A 14,117-nucleotide genomic window follows, 5' to 3' on the forward strand; every position below is an offset into this window, starting at 1 on the left:
GTTCATTTTCTCATGACCAGCACCCCCAAGTCCTTCTCTGCAGGGCTGCTCTGAATCTCTTCTCTGCCCAACCTGTAGCTGTGCCTGGGAAATGCAGGCTGAGGAAACACATTTCAATTGGAAAGGAAAAGGGCAAGAGTTATGCTTATCTGGTGTGTCTCTTCTTGTACTGCTCAAAAGCAGTGTCCAGTAACTATATCTTATTTGCATCTAAGTAAACTACAGCTGCCCCACAAATTCTCATCCAAATGAACGTGTTTCTGTGGAAAACTGAGTGGATTTGAGCTATCAGAGCCTAACTCTGAGGTGACTTATGACACTAAGGGGCCCCTGCAATAGATAACACCTCACTGTCCTGTTTGGTACTGCTAAGCAGGATGGTATCAGGTCACAAGTCATGCTGATATAGGAACTTTTCAGGAAAAAAATGAGGCTATGCATAGGTCAAAATCAGCACCTTGGTGTCTACTGAGAGATGCAGCAGTAGTCAGAATAGAGGGCACGTAGATCTGCATTATGTAGTAGCTTCTTCTAGTCAAAGAAGTCATGTGTTTAACTTAGCATATCCACTTTAAAAAATTATTCAGTGCTGTTACCTGTAGCTCTTTACTGTAAGAAGACAAGAACAGAAGGGAAATTATGTAATTTCAAAATGTGTGCTTTGAGCATTTGGTACTTGTGTGCATTTGGTCAGTTTGACTTTTAGCCTGCCTCATCACCAGTTAGTTTCTTACAATAATGGGGGAAATACTTTGATTTTCTTTAGTTATGAAAAATAATGTTTCAAATATTTGCTGTAATTGTGGCCAGATAGCTGCAGAACGTGAGAGCCATCATGCTAACAAACTCCTTGACAGTGCTTAGTCTGACCTCGATTGAATTAAACCAGCACTTTAGAAATAAACAAGTTATGCATCTCACTGCAGTCAAGGAGATGAGCCATTTCTCCCTTTTTCTAGTTTCTAGTTTTGTAGCCTTCTTTAAATGTCTACCTTTCTTCCTGAGTACATGGAGTATACGTACTTAAAAGAGTATGCTTTTATCATGCCATTCATAGCACTTCCATTGGCATGTCTAATGAATACACTAGCCATTGAAGTGGGTAGAACGAGTTTGGCAAGAAACCTACTTTCCTCTGCAGGGGCTTACTTGCTCTGGCCTAAGAAAAAAGTGGACAGCCTAGAAGCTGGGCTCAGAAGGCTTAGGAACTGGAGCCTTGCCAGCATAGAAAACTTTCCCATTTGGTTGAGTTGCAGAGATACTATCCTCACAGCATTGGTAAGGAATGATAGGATAAAAGTGAGGAGGATTTTGGTGTGACACTGTAGAGATAATAGAGCCATGATTAGCTTCCTGCATAGGAAAAGGCTCTGAGACCTTTTATACCTGTAAGGAGAAAGAAAGGGAGAGCTGAAATCTCTTCAGGACACACTTTCTGCCTGCTTCAGCAGAGAAGGCTGCAAACTCAGGAGAGAGCTAAGTCCAGGGTGAAGGTGGAAAAGCCTGTTCTAGGTTACTTACGGAAGCCATGTAAGTTGGCACCAGGCACAGTTAAATGAATAATGAAAGATGAAATGAACACAGTGCATCCACACCCAGGTGTTACTCAGTTTAGTGGTTTTTGTGTTGCACAAATGGTATGCTTGTGTCTGCTTTGCATTCACTGCAGAGACACCGATTTCACTTATTGGAAACCTTTGTAAAATCATCTATTTATTTTTTTTTCCTAAATTCCCATGCAGTTAATAACTTGTAGAGAAATATGATGAGATTTGTAGAGAAATATGATGAGCTATTGTATAGTGGACTTTATACCCTCCATTTACTAAAACCGTTTATTCCCCTGACATTAGACCAAAGAAGAAAATGAAAAATCAGAAAAACTCATATTTTTGCAGAAGGGAGGTACTACATTCCTTGAATTGCAGGTAAAACCAAATAATACTTTCTTGAAATGCAGTCAGGCTGGCAATGATATTTTATTATATTTTTTTCCTTTCCAAGCCCCTCACCCCTTTTTTTTCTTACTATTATTATTTCATAAGTTCCAGAGAGATGTAATATGGAGGCCAAATTCTGAGGAGTGAGTTCTCTCCAGAGCTTATGGCGTCCTAATAGAGACTGATTTCTCTGCTAGTTGGAAGTCTACTTGCACGGTGCTGTTTGTGGATGTTGTTTGCAGTTGTGCATGCGTTTCCAGCATCAGCATCACTGAGAACATTATGGTGAATCAGGCGCTTCTGTCATTAGAATGAATTTCCTTTATACTGTCAAGTGAATTCAGATTATGCTGAGTGATGGTGAACTTTGTGTTCTTATTGGTTTTTCTATTAGCCAAGTGTGCTAGAGAAGAAGCTGCAGGAAGGAGAATCTGCTGGCACTTTGGTTACTTCTCATCAAATCATTATCCAGAAAAGTATCCCATCATACCCAGAGGTTATTTTTAATTCATTTGATTTTAAATTACCCCATTTGCTTAGTTAAATACAAAGGTTATGGTCTTAAGGTCAAATAACTGGATGCCAATTGCATAGTCAAAGCGAATACTATAGAATATTTGCCTAAGGAAGAAAAAAGATACTGCATTAAGTTCCCTTCAGAATATTCAGTAGTACTGTGCTGTACGGCTCAGTTTAAACAATTCAAAAGAGGGTTGATGTTATTCTAATGAAAACAAGGAAATTCAGTGCAGACTTCGGCTACGTACAAATGCATGCTGTTCTACAACCTCCTAATAGTGTGTTTTTGACAGCTGAGGAACAGTTGAATGGGCTTACTTGCCTTATTTTTGTAATTTGTTTTTGACTGTAGCATTACAAATCATTGCGATATATGATTTTTAACCTCAGGATGATTCCAATCATCATTTTAAATGATGCACTAAAATGCTATTCTGCTTTGGTAAATAATTTTTTTGTGTCCATGTTATATGGGCCTCTAATGGGAAGGAATATGCAAAGAATTCATACTTTGCCTAAGTTGATTCTATTTATTTGCTTGATAACTGCTCTAAGAGGTACAATGGTAAAAGTTATTACATGCTTTCAGAAGAGGTGGCATGGATTTCTTAAAAGTCTTCATGCTTTAGTGCTCCTGATGTATAGATAAACCTTCAGGTATTCTAATTTAGCTTTTATATCTCAAATATAGGGCACTGAGGATTGGGTTATTATAGACAAAGTACCCTCTGAGGTAGTTGATGGTGAATCGAAAAAAAGTCTGGCATACAAAGTAGTGACTGTGAGCAGTAAAACTACCCTTCCACCTGAGATGTTAAAATCCAGTACCGTTCTAATGCAGAGCTTTGAGGACTTGGAAAGTGAAATGCAATCCAAAGAGGAGAATAAGCAGAAAATGCTCACCCTAGGAAAGTCCTATGATACTGTATCTGGGAAAACTGTAACCATGACAAGTAAAGCTAAAGAGGGTGAGAAAGCAGTACAGCCTGCAGTAGAAGCTTTGCAAAAAATGGAAAGGGAAGTGCAAGAATCTGTGAAAATCACTCCGGTAGTGTCAGAGTATGAAATCCTCAAGCCTGTCACTGATGAGAAAGCCAGGTGGGGATCCGACGTGCAGAGCACAAAAAGAAAGATGTCTGACTCCTTGACAACTATAAAGGAAGCAGAATTACAGTTACAAAGTCCTGAAGAGGAGAGTTTGAAAAAGACACTCAAGATGGACCAGGATTTGCAGTTACATGGTACACTGGGAAGCTTGCAGCATGGCAAAGCAGAAAAACAACTTGGCAGTGAAGCTATAAAAGCAGGGGCATTTGCCCGGAGAGATAAGAGCCTGTCTGAGTGGAGATATTCCAGAGAACAGCCATTTACCATTGCTACTGCTCACTATGTTACTGAGTCGTCTGCGTCCAAAGTAGTGGTAACAAGTGGCTTTGACTTCACACCATGGTTTAAAGTTTAAAGCATGACTTCTTTTAGGCAATCCCCTCACACCACCCTACTTTTTGGTTCTCTTGTTGCCTGGCTTTACGTTGACAGCAGACAACCCAGCTTATTTTTTTTCCTCTCATACTTTGAATCTATCCACGGTCTGAAGCAGACATTATATAAGGCTTTCAACCTTTCTGGTTTATTTAAATCCATGTTACTGAAATGTAGTATTGCTGCTGTGGCTTGTTAATAGAAGGAAAAAAAAAAGGTTTGCTTGAACCGGCAAAACGCCAACGCTAACAACTATGCTTTGTAACTACTGCTTACTACAGCCATTATGAATATGCTCTGATTTATTTTCCCATTTTGTTCCTGTTTCCAACCTCTCTGTGCTCCTGCAGCCTTCTCTCCCTTTCCTCTGTCTCTGCCTCCAGTTTTAGCAATTAACATGTCTGTGCATGCGGGTCTGCCTTTCTTCTGTGTATGACTCTACATTTCTTTGTCTATTTAGACTAAACAGTCCACCAGTGAGAAAACCATGGATGGTTCAGATATCTTCAGTTTAATAGAGTCTGCGAGAAAACCGACTGAGTTCATAGGAGGGGTTACTTCTACTTCACATAGCTGGGCTCAGGTGGCCATTTGATACCCTCCATCAGCATTATAACCAATTATTTTTGCTTTTGTTTTGTTTTCTGGTTTTATGCATAACTCGGAAACTACATAACTAATGCATGTGTTCTGTGCCTTTTCTTTTGTTACAACAGACCACAATAGAAACTTCATGGGAAAAAAAACCCAAAACACTGTTTTCTCTCATTTCACTTTATTTTGTTCATGTTGTAGGGTGCTGTATTTTGCCTTTATATATCTCACACAAAAATGCCAACAAGAAAAACATTGTGACATTTCCCTTTTAAAAAATGAGATTTTTGCTTTTCTACTATTCTGGTAACATCCCGAGAATGAAAAGCCATTCAATGTGAGAGAAATAAAGTGGCAAAATATAATACCCATTTTTGTATTTGTGTTCACAGTACATTAACCTGAGGAGCTATTGCAAGTAGCGTAGTCTGGTTCAGACACTGAGGGGTTTTTCTTTTCCTTCCTTGCAGAGAATAGACACGACAACATCTCAGGAGATAACTTCCAGTGAAATGAAGCAGTCAGTTCAGCCACATCAGGATATCGTGAAGAAGGTTGTACAGGAGACTGTAGTTATCGAGGAAAGGCGCGGGATGGATGTGTGTGCAAGCAGGGATCCTACTAAAGCGGCTGGACTTGTGCTGGATGCCCAGGCTGAGGCAGCATCAGTGGCGGCTGCTGGCATGAAAGAGAAGGAGGGCTCTGCTGGGACTGAGGGGGCAAAGGAGGAAAAAAGGGAGGAGGCTGGCAAAGCCCTGGCCAAACAGGAAGGAGTCGCTGCTGCTGCTGCTTCATGTGAGCAAGCGGAGGAGCACACTACAACAGTCCACATTTCAGAGTCTTTGGAAAGAAAACCTCATTTTGAGGTAACTTGTAACTAAATTGGTCATGTCTGTGCTGAATTGTGAATGTGGGAAATAGTGGACTAAGATAATTTCTGTCATGGAAAGTAAAGCATACTGAGCTTGTATGAGTGCATCTTTACAGCAGGCAGTTTCTCCTCTTATTTCCTCCTTGTGTGGCACCTGCAAGACTAGTTGCTGGCTTCCATCACTGGGAAAATGCCATGCATGTTTTACCCAAAAGTGCTTTTCATGCTACAGAGACATACCTAATTTGGTGGCATTTTCAGCAGGCATTCTCTCTGTGAAGCCCATCAAGACTGACAAAGTTTTATGTGTCCTCAAAGATAGAAAACACGCTTTTCCATGCTTGGCACAGCTGTAAATTAGTGCACTACAGCTTAACCCAGTTTCCTTATCTGAATTTCAAGACCTGTTTTGCAAAAGGGTTAAAAAGTAATAAATTGTTCTTGCTCTTTTATGTGAGAGCTGGATGGAAGACTAAACCTGGATAGGATTAGTTCTCTTGTCATTTTAAGAAAATACAGAATCTCAGAACAGCTGAGGTTAGAAGAGACCTCTGGAGATCATCTGCTGCAACTCTCCTGCTCAAGCAGGGTCAACCAGAGCCAGTTGCCCAGGGCTGTGCCAGACAGCATTTAAATGTCTCCACAGATGGAGTCTCTACAGGGTGCCCTGGGCAACCTGTGCCAGTGCTGGGTTAACCTTACGGTGAAAAGGTATTTCCTCATGGTCAGAGGGAGCCTCCTGTCTTTCAGGTTGTGTGCATTGCCTCTTGTAGTGCTTAGATCTTTTCTGAAGTTTGTTTTCATGAAATCCAGCATAGTGCTGAATGTGGCCAGCAGTATATACATGTATGTACCACTGTAACAGAGAATTTTCTCTCTTTTTTATTTATTTTTTTTAAGTGCAGGCCATTTTTTAGTTGTTCCATTTAGTTGTTTCCATTTCCAAAGGGAAAAAAAAAGCAAACAAACAACATTCTGAGAAATCCATAAGCTTTGCCAAATGTTCTAATTCCTTCTTTTTTTGTTCATGCAGTCACCTGTTGTGAAGACTGAGACTATCAGTTTCAGTAGTGTTCCTGCTGGTGGGGAAAACCTTGAAATTTCAACAAAGGAAGTGCCAGTAGTCCATACAGAAACAAAAACCATTACGTATGAGTCTTCTCAGGTAAGAAATTCTGCAGAAGCCAGAGTGTAATTATGCTTTTAAGGAACCCATGTTTCTTCACCCATCTTTAAGTGTATGCTTTAAAGTAAACTATTCTCAATTGTTCAAATATTAAATATTAGTATGGGGAGGATGTACATAAAAATAGGTTACCTAAGGGTGACTCTCATGTCCTTGTGTTGGGCCTTTAGAGAATATTGATGAAGCTACAGATTTCAGGGCCCCAGCTTCTCATCTGTCCTTCCAGAAGCAAAGGAGAGTCTCCAGATGCAGAGAGAAATACTGGCACATGATCACCCTAACAGCAGTTACATGCCTAGCATTAGATACTTGTTTTATGAAGAACTGTAGAAATAAGGAACTTCAGCCAGTCCAGTTCTTGCCTCCCTGTGCTCAGGATCTTGGTTTTGATGACTGGTTTTCTCTTTTGGTTCCTTAGGTGGATTGCAGTGCTGACTCAGAACCGGGTGTATTGATGAGTGCACAGACTATCACATCTGAAACCACCAGCACTACAACCACTACACATATCACCAAAGTGAGTCCTTAGAAAACAGGGAGGGTCTTTTTTCCACGAGGGTATATGTTAATTTCAGTTCTGTTATTTCTTTTGAGGACACACGCTTATGCTGTCTGGACAAAATCCTGTTTTGGATATTTGTCTTCATTCACCTGTCTTTGACTATACTGGCTTCACTAACGCATCATCCAAGGGCTTGACAAGAGTTCTGAAAATCATAAACCCCTTGGATGTGTCTGTGCAAGCACAAAACATTGCTGTGCAAAGACGTAACTGCAAATACTGTCTGGAACTGGAAGCAGTGTAGCCACGCTGGCATCATATTGGAAGGAATAATTTGCCTGAGAATCAGGCTCTGTTGACATGACTATAACTGTGTTTGAGTCTTGAGCTATTATCTCTGCACAGTGTTGAAAGCACACAGTAAATATGTATCATGCAGTCATAACAGGACATGCAGTCACCTCAGACACCACCATCACATCGCTAAGGAATTTGCCAACAACCAAGCCAAAAGCTTATGGCTGCACAGACAAACGATGCTGGGTCTTCCAAGTTCCAAGATCTAAATAATAGTTCTTCCCTAAGGAGAAGCCCTCTTAGTGCTGTGACAGCTCTCTTATTAGTGTTCACCGAGGACAGGATTTCATCTTTCCATAGTGTAATTCACCCTTCAGTAGGTGAGCTATACAGAGGTCATACTGCCCTGTATGTCCTTCTGAAGCCTGCAGTCGGACTTAACTGGGTCTTAATACGAGCTGTCTGTATGTCCATTCTTTTTTCATGGCATGAATTTACCATAAATAACTGCTATTTTTGGCATACAGACATCTCTTCTGACACATGTGCAGATTGACTACAATAAAAATTATCTATGTGGGAAGGACCTCTGGAGGTCATACAGTCCATCCAGAGCAGGCTAACTTCAGAGCTGCTCTGGTTGCAGTTCAGGGTCATTCCCTTTGTGCATAGTGTTTGAGATAGTTCAGTCCAGTCACCTCTGGGTTCCTGCACTGAGCATTCTCTGGGTGAGTAGCAGCCCTCTTTAAGTTACTGACATGCATTTGTCCCTCCCATCTAGACTGTGAAAGGCGGCATCTCAGAGACAAGAATTGAAAAACGAATAGTCATCACAGGAGATGCAGATATTGACCATGATCAGGTAAAGTCTGTAAACTGCTAAAGGCCGTCCTGAAGACTGCTAAAGAGAATAAACATTGCTTTAAAAGATACTATTCATACTGGCATGCCTTAAGTTAAACTGGATTAGTACTTAAATCAGTGATGGTATATTCCATATTTTAATCATTTTCCTCATTTGTAAATTGTGTAATATCTCATGAATCTCTCCACCTTGCTACTGATCATGCATGTTCCACCTCCTTTTTGTTTTTGCCCTTCTGTGGTTTCCTTGGGATAGGCGCTGGCTCAGGCAATTAAAGAAGCCAAAGAGCAGCACCCTGACATGTCAGTGACCAAAGTAGTGGTACATAAAGAGACAGAAATCACACCAGAAGATGGGGAGGATTGACCACAGGTAAGAGGACTAGATGATTTTCCTAGGCATTTACTGGGCTGGCATGTTGCATATGTTGTTCTCCTACCACAGTTCACCTCTAACTCCTTGCTTTCTTTCACTGGCATTCGCAAGTTGCATTTGTGCTTGTTATCAGTTCTGGTATTTAAATGTAAACCACATTCAGCTCTAAATACCTTTCTTCATTCAGTGATGCCAGCTGGAGAAAGAGAAACTACTCATTTGCTTTTGTTTGCTCTCTAGAAAGTCCTCCTCATTGTCCATGCTTTGATATAGTCTAATTTTCTAATTCTGAAGTCAGAAAAATCTGTTGTCTGCTTCTATGTCATTTAAGAACAAATCTATTTTGTTCTTAAAGGTATGCATTTTGTTTAAAAATGCCAAGGGAAAAACGTACAGCTGCTTTTTAAATGTCCCATGCAGATATGTTACTAAATGAAAGTTTTAATTCCAAACCTGCAAAGGTGTGACCCAGTGTGCTTTTGATTTTTCCTGTAAACCCAGCAAATTAGTGTGTCAGTATTTGGATGTCTTGGCTTTCTTATATTTTAAAGAACATTTTGTGTTTTAAAGCAGCATTGTTTATCAGGATGAGATGATAATGCAGCTTTTTTTGTGCCAAGTTTTTTTTTGGGGGGTAAAGGCATGCTTCTAATTGTGGCTGGCTAAACAGATGTCTTAATATTACTATATTTATTCTGCGTGCAAAAACATGTCATGCATACTAACCTGCTATGCAAAGGCCGTTAATGCCAACACCATTGCACAAATTGCTTTGAATGCTGTATGCATAATGAGAAAAAATAGCTGCTTGTCTGATTTGTTTAAGTCGATAGCAGCATTTTGTTCTTAAAACAACGTATATTCCCTAGCACTTGGTGTAAGTAACAGAGTATAATGCACAGCACCTTTTGAAGCTGTTTTGCTCTCCTGCTTTTGGATATACAGACCCTAAAGAAAACTGAATTTCAGTACCTGTTATTTATTTGGAAGATGGAGCCAGTCACTGAGGAGTGAGTAGCTGTGATTCTTGTAGTGTTCTGCTAATTGTTTCAGAGACAACACAATGTGGCTTGCTTAAAAGTCTGTTGATGTCGCTAATTCTTTTCACTGGCATCAGTGGACTTTGAATTTGGGCCAAGTTGCTTATACTGGGATGATGCCGTTTTCAGACAGCTTTCGTTACATGCACAAATTGACAGAATCTCTTTTGCAAGAGTGTAGTTAGTTCAAATAATTAACTTGATTCTCTTTCCCGCAGGAATAACCTGGATTGCATATGAATCCAGACATACACACCAGTAGGAATACGAGAGCCTGTATGGAGTCTCAGTTCCAACCTGACTGACTTGTATCTGTCTATGGAAAATTTCAGTACAGAAGAATTGATCTTGACCATTAATAAAGAAACTGGCAGAGATACCTTCCCATAGAAAGCAATCTGAATCAGCAGCAGTTAAACAATATTGCATGAAGCAACAATAAAATTACAGAAAAGCAGCATTTTTAATTTTCTTAAAATGTTTAAGTTTTCAGCTATACCTGCACGTTCATAAACAATATAAACAGTGATCTCATGTAACACATAAACGGTTCTAGCCTTTCACAGTTTATGAAAGTCTAAACAAATTAAAATTTGTTAGGTGGCAAGCCTTTTGTTTACAGATATTGTAAATGAAGATTACCCCCAAAATGCTAGAAGCTGTATAGGTACTGTGTATAATGTTTTACCACACATTAGATGTGCCAATAACACAGTTTATTCAGTAAACAACTTGAATCTTATATTTGTTTCATCTGGTTTTATTACTGCCCGATAAACAATGACAAATCTTTACTGTTATCAAAATATTTAAATGCTTACAAAGTGTGCTTTGTATACCTGACTGAATACCTTATAAGGTAGTAATGATTTTAGTGTATTAACTTTAATGATTTTTGTCAGCATTGTTCAGAGTCAGCTTCCAGTCACCCTTCACAGATCCTAACCTTGTAAATTATATGTAGTTATTTTGGAAAAAAAAAAAAAAAAATCTGTATTTTACTTAGTTTGCAGCATTAGAAAATTATTAATCTGAAATAACCGTGATGGTTTTCTATTGATTTCCCTTTTGTTCTCAGAGGAAAACAAGAAAAAAATCTGTTTAAGAATCTGGTCAACATTTACTATCTAGTTCAGAGTCAAGCCTTAACCTGTACAGAACATTCACTGAAAACTCGTTAGTGTCCAGCTATAATACCCACTGAAGGGATAGCATCCATTACACTGTCAGCTGCATCACAACACATGGTGAATGTATGTTTCTGCATAGTGAAATAAAAGTGGTAAATGCATCCAAAATCGTATTGTTCTGTGTCTAAAAGCACCTAGTGGTTTTTAATATTCAAAACATTAAGTTATATTTGTAAGACACCACAGGTTCTACTCATTTGCACAGTAGACATTTTGTCTTCAGCAGCTGACACTGCACTGTGCAGACAGTTGAAGTTAGCAGAGCATCCAAAGGGATGACACTGTTCACCTCTGGGCATATGATGTTTTCAGAGGAAAAGGAGTATATGGTACCTTCCATTTTCTCTGGTTATGTACTGTTTCACTGAAGCTAAATGAAGGATACTGTGGTTGCTTAGAAAGTAAAGACCAGTAGCACTTGGTCCAGATCCACTCTGTTTTTGAAGTTTTGTTCTGCAACATGGATAAAATTGTCTTTAAAGCAGTACTTACTTACCTGTTCGTTTTTCTTGCTCCTTTGCCACATCCCATTGACACTCCCCAGTAGCTCAAGAGAAAATCATAGCAAATAATTCACCCTTAATCTCTGTTCCTTGCAGAATTGAAAGAAATGGGTACAAGCAGACTTTTCAGGACAGAAAGGGCCAAATTTGCCCTTCATTGTTTACACAGGGCTCCCTTACACTGAAGTCAATGGAGTTGGCTTTAGTGGAGAGCAGGATTTGACTCAGTGACATGTTAATAAATATTTTCTTAATTTACAAAAAAAAATAGTATATATAAAGAGAATAACGTGTAGATAATAATTAAAAGTAATATCCCAAGGCTTTTAAAACTTTGCCCTTAGCCTCTAAAACATCTTTCTTCCACCAGCCATTCTTCATGACTTTAATCCAGAGTGCTGTGTAACTCGCCCTTACCGCCATCATTGCTTACCTCTTGCCTAATGCCCAACACAAAGATTACAGTCTCTTGTGATCTTTGACTGACCTCTCCTCCTAGCCCAAGATCATCTCCGTTCTCAGCCCTCTTGGTGATGGTAGGCTTAGGTCTCTGGTGTCACCAGTGCCTGGTGGCGGCCAGGGCTGGAGGAGGTAATCACCCTGTGTCTCCACAGATGGCATGCCAGGTTCTCACTACTGCATCAGGAGTTTAAAGATAGACTCTGAAGCCATATTGATCTTCCCTCAGGTGCCCCTCATGTCGTCGCCTAAGAAACAGCATTGTATTACCTCAGAGAGACGTGAGGTGATTGCACAGCCTTCTCTCCAGAGTTAGCGTTATGTTTTAGCATGGCTTGAGGAGATTGTATTTTGGTGATACTGCACAGTATGTACGATATCTAAAGATACTGTATCTTAAAAAGTTAGCCTCCTTGGAAAGGGTGCTCACAGCTAAGATACAGCCTGAGCATATGCAAACTGTGAGGAGATGAGAGCGGAAAGGCAAGGGCGTCTCGGTGCCACTGTTGGCAGTAGACCTAGCCTGGGGGATGGTTCCTATAAGCAATAGTTTTGGTTTTTGTTAGAAACTGTTTCTTGGGTTGTCTGCCTAATGCTGTGCCACATGAAATAAAGAGCACCTGCCTGTTTCTACCAACAATCTTTTGTCTCCGTCTCTTCTCATTTATTGTTGATCTCTGTCCAGCTTCTTGACGTAAAACAGATATTCTGTTATTTGAAAACATCATTACCAGCACAGTCACCAGTACAGCCTCACTAGTTACAGATGGAGTCACAGCTTCAGCCCCATGAGAACTGGCTGCTCTGCACCATTGAAGTAGGTGACCAGGATGATTGGCAGGGTCTTACTAGGTAAGGATGGGCACAGCAAGCAATCACATTGGTTATGGCCATCCAAATAGTCTGTTAGTTAAGATCACAAGGCCCATTTGCAAGCTTCACCTTTATATCTTCCCTCTTCACAAGTAATAAGGGTGAGGTAAAGAAGTGTGTTCCCCTGTTTTATACAGGAACAGTAATGGTCCAGGTTCTGCAGAGCTAGGAATCAAACCTTAATTTTTAATTATTTTCTGTAGCCTGGTCTATTAAACATTTGTGGCAGGCCTGAGGCAATGCTGAGATACAGAGACTGATTTTTTTTTTTATGTTTGTTGAACACACCAACAGCACATACTATATACTGTGAGCTGTATTGCCCAGATAAAATCCTGTCCAGTCAACCACATTTGATCAAACTGTCTGGCATCATATTTATATTGTTAGTTCCTGTACATTCAGAGACCCTGCACAAAAAGCTATCTCAAATGAACAGAGTTCAAATACCAAAGGAAACTGCATTTTCTTTTGACTTTAGCTATCACAAAGCATTAAGAGGAAAAGTGTTTTACAAAGTACGTATGTTCCACCCATTCACTATTTTGAAAATTAATTTCAGCTCTTCTATACCGTTAACTTTGAGGAAAATCTGTAATTGGGCTATTTCCCCATCCGAAGTCTTAGATCCACTGTCTCCTGAAGTAAATAAAAGAGTAACATTTGGCTAACAGGAGATTAAAAAACAATTTCTACATTCTCTTCTTTCCTTTCCTCTCCATTACATGAAGAAGCAGATACTTGTTTTCAAGTGTTTTCTGTTGGTACTGAACGTACATCAGCTGACTCCAGTGATCTAATCTGCTGAGATGCCTTTGCAATTTATTTTGCTCCTGAAATCCACTATCTCTAATTACAGGCTTTCAGTGTTGATGTTTTCTATGGCTGTGTTCTGATGAAATGACACTAAATTCCATCAAATCGAGTAAGACCAAAGTCCTTTCAAACAGGATCTGAGGTTAAATGAACACAAAACAAATGCTTTCTATGACAACAGGAGCTGAACTGGACCTCCTGAAGTCCTCCCTATACATCCCAAGGTATAATGGTGTTTTGAGGTACTGTGGGTGGACTAATGGATGAGAAATTCTTACTCCATTGTATAGGGGAAATGTAGCACTTTTCTTAAATCTATAGATTTAAAAGGCTTTATCAGTCTTACACTGCAAATGATGCTGTCTTTTGTTGTTAGTGCTATGCCACATCAGCGAAGAGGTTGTCCATGGGTGCTTTGGGTTCCCTCAGAGCAACACAAAGTACCAGCCTTCCTAATAAAAACATGGTCATATGTTTAAAAAGCCTGTTATTAGTTAGGTCTCTTTTAGTTCTGTCTCAAATAGGGATTTAGTTTTAAATGAACAATGAGGTATATTACTAATAGGTCTTAGATAAAAATGTTTTCACAAATTCCTGTATTCATT

General features: G+C 39.7%; 1 protein-coding gene across 27 annotated transcripts in view; it reads left to right on the forward strand.

The window, feature by feature from the left end:
• EPB41L3 (erythrocyte membrane protein band 4.1 like 3) overlaps window positions 1-10,969 on the forward strand; it is a 145,540-nt gene extending 134,571 nt beyond the window's left edge. For 14 of the 27 annotated variants that reach the window (XM_057397516.1, XM_057397512.1, XM_057397510.1 and 11 more), the window contains 10 exons: window positions 1,854-1,928; window positions 2,335-2,436; window positions 3,151-3,879; window positions 4,402-4,524; window positions 5,006-5,401; window positions 6,440-6,571; window positions 7,011-7,109; window positions 8,173-8,253; window positions 8,512-8,628; window positions 9,890-10,969. In XM_057397516.1, the coding sequence (XP_057253499.1) occupies window positions 1,854-1,928; window positions 2,335-2,436; window positions 3,151-3,879; window positions 4,402-4,524; window positions 5,006-5,401; window positions 6,440-6,571; window positions 7,011-7,109; window positions 8,173-8,253; window positions 8,512-8,622 (1,848 nt within the window). In that variant the 3' untranslated portion in view covers window positions 8,623-8,628; window positions 9,890-10,969. The remainder of the gene's footprint in view (window positions 1-1,853; window positions 1,929-2,334; window positions 2,437-3,150; window positions 3,880-4,401; window positions 4,525-5,005; window positions 5,402-6,439; window positions 6,572-7,010; window positions 7,110-8,172; window positions 8,254-8,511; window positions 8,629-9,889) is intronic. The other 13 variants (XM_057397527.1, XM_057397528.1, XM_057397533.1 and 10 more) reach the window with 5 other exon arrangements.
• Window positions 10,970-14,117: the final 3,148 nt, after the last annotated feature.

This window comes from Pezoporus wallicus, unplaced genomic scaffold, assembly GCF_028554395.1.
Source record: "Pezoporus wallicus isolate ANWC-B61680 ecotype Strahan unplaced genomic scaffold, APGP_CSIRO_Pwel_v1 contig_227, whole genome shotgun sequence".
NCBI lineage: Eukaryota > Metazoa > Chordata > Aves > Psittaciformes > Psittacidae > Pezoporus > Pezoporus wallicus.